This window comes from Parasteatoda tepidariorum, chromosome X1 (assembly GCF_043381705.1).
Source record: "Parasteatoda tepidariorum isolate YZ-2023 chromosome X1, CAS_Ptep_4.0, whole genome shotgun sequence".
NCBI classification, from domain to species: domain Eukaryota; kingdom Metazoa; phylum Arthropoda; class Arachnida; order Araneae; family Theridiidae; genus Parasteatoda; species Parasteatoda tepidariorum.
Genome location: NC_092214.1, coordinates 46,990,020 through 46,997,639, shown reverse-complemented (window position 1 = coordinate 46,997,639; position 7,620 = coordinate 46,990,020). Strand labels below are relative to the sequence as shown.

General features: G+C 31.2%; 1 protein-coding gene across 1 annotated transcript; it reads right to left on the bottom strand.

The window, feature by feature from the left end:
* Nucleotides 1–5,947: 5,947 nt before the first annotated feature.
* LOC139426983 (zinc finger protein 862-like) lies at nt 5,948–7,006 on the bottom strand. Its single transcript, XM_071187255.1, has one exon. The coding sequence runs from the start codon at nt 7,004–7,006 to the stop codon at nt 5,948–5,950; it is 1,059 nt and encodes a 352-aa protein (XP_071043356.1).
* Between the last annotated feature and the right edge of the window lie 614 nt (nt 7,007–7,620).

Genomic DNA, 7,620 nt, shown 5'->3' with positions numbered 1-7,620 from the left:
TATGCAGAAAACTGTTGTCATACTTTCATGCCAGGCAATTAAATACAATGATTATTAATAATGACATTAAATACTAATAGTGATTAATGGTGCATGTAATAGTGATTTTGACAAATCTTCTGAAATTTAAGCCACTTTTTTACCATATTTTTTTTAGTCTTGAAATATTTATATTTTAATAATAAACGGTTATTATACGCATATTATTAATTCGAATATTTCCTGATTCTCTTGAGCAATTATTAAATTTTTTCCTAACACATTCTATTATACACATTTGCACTATAAATTCTCACTACTGTGTGATTTTGTTGCAATTTAGTCTTTGTAAATATACAATGTGATTCGGAAATATTGTTCAAAATCTTCATTCCATTTCATGAACATGATAACAAGCCAGAATTATTTCAGATATTAATAATCAAACAAAACGAAGAAGGGGTGTTGTAGTGTTTACTACGTTCACAAGATCTCTCTCCTACTGATTTATTTGTTTGGGGTTACATGAAAACCTTAGTGTATGAAACTCTTGTGGAATCGTTTTAGATTTGGGTGAAATAAGATTTGTTATCGTGAATCGTTGCTGCAAGGGAAATTATTACAGACACAAAAGGCATTCGTCAAATGATGAGTTTTCATTGCTTTATGTGTATTAAGATTTAAAACCGAAACTTTTAACACTAGTTTTAAAACTTTTTTTTTAAATGGAAATTTCTGCTGGAAATATCCACTCAAATGTATTTTGAAATATTTTATTTTAGTATTTGTAAGAAGATAACTAAAAAATAGAGCATTTTTAGTGGTTTTACGCTATTTTATTTTCACAGTAATAAAACCATCTGTAATCGTTTCACAATATTGCTTAAAATGCAAAGCTAGAAAATGATTCTGCATAACTGCCTTTTATGGAACCATTTACTTAGAAAGTGTATTTATTTTATTAAGGTTTCAGTTTAGGTTTTAAGTATATTTGTTTTGTTGTTGCTACCAAGTTAACTCTCAGGTTACATATTTTCTAGAATACTAAATAAATTCACCAAATGAAAAATTAGATGTAACAAATTTTGCATGGAAACCATAATTGCAGTATTTTTTCTATACTTTTACATAAGAATAAGAAGCAACCTTTTGAACAAAAATGGAAGAGAAAATTCAATTTTCCACCTTTACAAGTACTTTATTTCTGTTTCTTTAACAAAGTAGTTTCTTACTTATAAATTTAAAATATTTTGAAGGGGAAATTATTATGAAACACTTCAATTTAACTTTAGAATAAGAAATAACTACCTTAATGGAATAAGTTGGAATAACACCCTTAAAAAGGCTGGAATTATTATAAACAATATAACTTAATAATAGTATTGTACCTAGTGTTTTGTTTGTGTGCAGTAGTTGTATAATTTTAAGACAACGTAACGTCGAAATTATTATAAAACACGGTGTTCTCAAGTAAACTTTAAAAAGGTGAAATAAATTACAAGGTATGCACTGCTTAATGCGAAAGGATCATAAAATAAGCAATTAAAATAAATAATCGTTATTTTCATTTCATTTTTATTCAATATTTATTTAATGTAAAAAGGATTATTATTAAAATATTTGAAATAAGAAATATTTATAAGAAAGCACAAACAAACACACGTAATAATTTTATTCAGAGGTTTCTCAATCATTGGTTTTAAAGGGTCATTATCAATAAAATAGTTAGAAAAAGTAGAGACAAACTGTTGAGAAAGGTTTAAATGAGAAAGATTGCAATTAACGAAAGGTTAATCGATTATGGATTAGGACGAAGATTAAGCAAAGTTATCTCCTTATGTATATAATTACCGAAGCTGTCGAAAGGTTAATTACAGTTAATTCTTCTTTAAAGCTTGCTTCATCTTATACCGGGGATGAGTATAAAGGTGATCTGCCGTTTTTATTTATTTTTTTATCTCTTTTTCTTCTTTTCATTTTCTTGCTTAATGAGAGTTGTTTGCATACTTTTCATCATTTAAGAGTTGTATAAAAAGTTCAATTTGTACAATTTTTAATTCTAAGAATATATTTGCATAAATTGATCAGATAAGAAACAAAAAAGAATTTCCTATGTCTAGAAAAGCACACAAAAAATGTAAATTTCGCACAGTAAAAAAAGAAGAATAAAAAGAAAAGTCTATATTAATAACTTTTTATCTAATAATCGGACTCTCACTAAATAAGATAATAGAATATTAATATAATATTAATGCGTCAAAGCACGCATAAAACTGATTAATGTAAATAGTTTAGATACTAGCAAACCCGCGCTGTACACTGTAGAAAATTCCAGACAAATTGTACAAATTAAGGTAAGGCTGTACAAATTAAGGTAAAAAATGTGAAATCCATTTTCACCGGAACATGTTGAGGAACAAAAATATCTGATATATCGTAATTTTTACAATAATACTTTCCGTAAAATCACTGAATCACTCGAAATAAATAAATATTATTGTAAAAATTACGATATAATATTTTACGGATGATGCTCTCAAAGTGTCGGTACTTTATACCGTAATTTTATCAGGAATTGTTTACAGTGTATGTATTTTAAGAACGCTATGGATGAAGGGTTATGAAGGCTACGAAAATAATTATTTATGGTAAACATATTTTGCAAATTTGCACCTTGAGATTTATATTATGACGAAAAGCATTTCTATGAATTTCATTCTGTAAAATGGGGTCGATTGCTTTAGAGCTAATTGTTATATATTTTTTGCATTAGATTTCGAAACTATAATTATATGCATAAAATAAGTTGATTTAAGTTACTTGTTAAGTAAGAGACGTTTGAGTTTCTGCATTCATTCATAAAAATATGGGTACATTGTTTAATATTCCCAGGAGCAGTTTAGAAGTTTATTTTGTAAATTTGCTGCAAACATATGCATATTTTTTTTGGATATAAATAATTTAGTGCGATTATTATTCTATAAAATGGTTCCTCTTACTCTGGAGCAAAGCTTTAGCTTTCTGTAATGAAAATGCGGCTATACCTTGAATATAAAGTAAGGTTAATAATTAAGCAAGGCTTTTCTACACTGTTAAAATTTTTATTTTAAAATTATGGTAAAATAACTGGCAGCTGTCTGTCCATCCGATTAACCGTAAAAATTACGGTAAAGACCAATTTTTTCCTTTATGGTTTTGAAAACATCTACAAAAAGTACAGTTATAAAACCATGAATACAAAACTATACAGTTTTTTTAACCATTTACAACTAGCATTTTTCATAAAAGTAAAAAATTATTAATTATTTAACTAGACATAGGAGCTCGACATTCCGTAAGGTAATAGGCATTGAAGAGTGCCAAGCACTGAAAATTCCTCATGTGTTGGAGGGAATGGAGGAAATATTGTGGTGTCAACACTAGAACTCGAACTCCAGTTCTGCCGGTCATGAGATTGACAAATAAGCCCGCTCGGCTATGATATGTATTCAATTGCAAAGAACTAATTAGCTTCATTAGGTGGTAAGATAGTTGGTCTAGTTGGCGAGATAAGATTCTGGTTGTTTAACCGTATTAAGCGAAAGCAGTTAATAAACAGTTTTTCTCAAACTTAACTGTTTGATTACCATTTTATTTATGGTTATTTGACTGTTTTAATTAAATATGGTAAAATAACCATTCACTAAATTGTTATTTAGCCATTTATTTCGAGAAATTTCTAACAGTGTAGAAAGCTGAAAAATGAATTGAAATAGATGAAGATAAACAAAATTTTTTTGGTTAAAAAGGTGTATTTTTCATTTGGGAGCTCAAAACTTTTCAATTTCCTAAGATTGAAGGACTGTCCTCAGTAGTTTTAAATTAAAACGTTATTGGTTACTCGAATAACATATTGTGTTACTAAGAACAAGCAGATGTTAATTTTCAATGTGCATATTGTAAATTCATTTGTTTTAAGATCTGTAAAGGAAATTATTTTGTAATCTACTTCCTAAGAGGCTGTTGAGAAATCAGGTTTTAAGTGTTGCAATACAATAATGAATTTGAACAGAAAAACAATATTTTTTTTAATAAACAATATTGATAAAAAAAAACTGAAAACTTGACAGCATTAATCATTTCGCTATTTATTTTCCCCAAAATTCTTACTGAGAGCTTATATTATATACCATCAAGATTTCAGTCAACATATGAAGTAAATGTTTCTGTCTGTAAATACCTTTATTTGCTACGGTTATATACTATTGAAGGGGGATAAAATGTCACATTGTGAGGGGTTATTCGTACCGCAAAGTGATGTCCAACTAGCAAAGTGGCGGTCATAAAAAATAGCCGGTGATTCTTCGAATGACATCCACGAAGGACAGCAATAAAGGAGATGAATTAAGATGTTCACTTCAAGATCCCTTTCTTGTGGATTAAGTTGCCTTCACCCAACTAATGCACATGGTTATGTCACTTGCTATTTCTCTCTAAGGAACAAACTCTCTGATGATGGTAATGATAAACGAGTAGCTTTCAATGTCAAGAAGATAATACGTTTGCATGTTGCTTTCTTTGGCTAATAAACCTTAGCTTTACTTCTACTAAGGACTTCATACTTCATTTGTTGGACGCTTTATACACTAATAGTTTTTGGCTAAAGGAATGAAATACTTGTTGAAAACATTGAATTGCTTATAAGAGCGCATGATTTTCTGTAGTAAGTTTCAAATTTCATGTATTTTTAACGCTTTTATTCAGAAACGTTTATATTTTTGCTTTTTATGAGTTACACTAATTGCCTATCAAGGGTGCTGGCAGAATAATATAATAGGAGGTGCAACCCTCTAACAAACTACTCCCCCCCCCCCACCGAAAAAAAATTAAAATGTTCTGTTATTGCATTTTGTTTGTTATTACATATATTTTCGTCTGTTAATTTTTTTCAAGATATATTTCTTCATCGTTAACAAGATATTTAAAAAAAAGTACGACTTTCTTGTACTTGCAAATTTTGCCACGAGAAACTGTACTGATGGCGCTGGCATAGCTACTGACTTTGAAACACAAATAACTACAAACAGTAGTTTCGTATACTAACGTGTTTGTGCACGCTTAAGATTGGTATTTATTGTGTTGATGAAGTTTTACAGTTGTGAGAAATCAGTTTGTTATACACCTTTGTTAAACTAAATAACAAATAGAAAATATAATATTATTTATATTTTAGACGCCCGGTGGCTGAGTAGAAGCGCTTCGCACTCCCGTGCCACAGGTTCTGGGTTCGATCCTCGGACCGGGCAAGGTTGACTCAGCCTTTCATCCCTTCAGTGGGTCGATAAATGAGTACCAAGCATGCTTGGGAACTAAACACTGGGGGTTCCGCGTTCGGCTGACCACCTAACCGGAACATCTGCTCCTGCATCCCAGGGACCAAAGGTCAAGAAAACTGAGATGGGCACAGTAGGCTCTGGCCCTCTATGAGCTGTTGCGCCGCTGAGTTTAGGGTTTTGATTTTAGTCAGAGTTGATTTATTTATTGTTGGACAAAAATCCTAGCGAAAAAAATCAAATTTTATAACCCTTACCAATAAAAGGAGCAGAAGTTCTGATCAAATGGTTAGCTAATTGCGGGAACTTCTAGAGTTTAGTCCCCAAGCATGCTTGGTACCTTTTTTATTGACCCACTGAAGGAAAGAAAGACAAAGTCAATCTTGTCTCAGAGGGTAGAACCCTAGACCTGTGACATGATATGGTGAAGATCGAGCACTCAGTTACTGGGCAGTGGCCCAGAAGAACCATAAAAAATAATAAAAAAATCATCACAAAAAGGGACAAACCAGAAGGGTATAATTAGTAGCCACCCAAAAACAAACCTCTACATATATTTTTTCTCCAAAATTTTGGGGATATTTCCGTATCGTGATCTATATCTATACAGACGTTATATGTGCATGAACATATGTGCTTTTGTACCACAAAGGTTATTAATAGAGGTTTTTCATTACCTGANCTTCTAAACTTGAAATACAAGCCTTCACACTTGATTGAACATATTCAAAATTTAAATTAGATTTTTGAAATATGAGGCTTAATTTATTAATGTTGAACATGATATCATTCATGATGGCAGTGGTTGCTAAAAACAAAAAAGTAGTTATATTTTTTAACAACCCTTGAACAACAGGACGTTTGTCTTCCATTAAAACACTAACAAGAGCTTGCCAGTTGCAATCCAGAGCTGTAACTGAATTCCCCAAAGACAACCACCGAGTTGTTGATAACTTTATGAATTTCCTTGATTTTTGTTCAAGGATATCTTGAACATTCTTCAATCGCCTGGTATTTGCAGGGGAGCATTCAAAATAAGAGTGAATTCTTTTTATTATGTCCTGAAACTTTACCAGGTAAGCACTCTCAGACGCTGCTTGGCTCACGGCTAATGCTAGCCTATGTGCCACACAATGTACTGAAATTAAATGCGGATTTTGGTTTTTGAACAGAGCAGCAACCCCCGCTCTAACACCAGTCATAACTGAAGGTCCATCTGTACCTAAGGATGAGCATTTTGTAACATCTATTTTCAAACTCTCAAGTGTCTTTATCAAAGAAGAATAAATAAAATTAGCACTTGCACCCTCCATTTCTACTAAACTTAGATAATGTGTAGACAATCTACCTTGATGAAGCACTTTTAGGTAGATAATTAAACTTTGATCTATGGAAACATCCGTACATTCATCAATTATGACGGAGAACCATCTTGCTGAATTAACTTTATGCAGTATTTTTTCTTGAATGGTCATGGCAAGAGCCATTTCCATGTCCCGAATGCTGTCATAACTTTCATAAGAGGCTGTACCTATATTCAATCCACTGAGACTGGAACAACCTAAATCTATGCACAAATCTTTTATTGAACTAAACTTTCTAGTAGCCAAATGTTCCTTTGCTTGCATATAGACTATTTTCATTGCTGAAATAACTGATTCATTAGCACTGGAAATTGATTTTGCAACAGATTTCCCCCACGCATTGCTCTCCATCAAGGCCTTGTTTTCTACAGCATGTTTATGGTCAATGCTCAGTTCATGCTTTTTCAATACATCTACTTCATGGATGTTAGCGTCATGGTTTTTCGCGGAAGCCTTTTTTTAAATGGAATTTAGTAAAATCCTTTAGCAAAAATGCGAAAATGCTTTGTTGAATTTTAGCATTTTTGAGGGGTCTTTTCGCATTTTGCGAAAAAAGCTACCGTAGCGGAAACCCTGGTTCATGTCTTATTTAGGTTATGACAATATCATGAGTTTTTTTTGTCTAGAATACTAATTAGGCTAACTTACTTTTTTTATTCATATTTTATTTAATTTTTTGTATATTTCCAAACATCTTTGAGTTGGAAATTCAACCAACGATTAGAAAAACAATGATGAAAATGATTTTGAGCGTAGCAATAAATAAATAATATATTTATTTATTATACATTAATCTTTTCTGGGAAATCAATCAGAGTGTTTGATAAAAAATAGCAGCTTCCTGGTGTTTCTTATTATTTTGAAACTTATTTTCCTGAATTTAGTAAAAGTGAGATCAAACATGAACTTTAGTTTTTCTGCAATAGAGCAAATGCTGTAAACGTAAAATTTGAGTTTAAGTGATG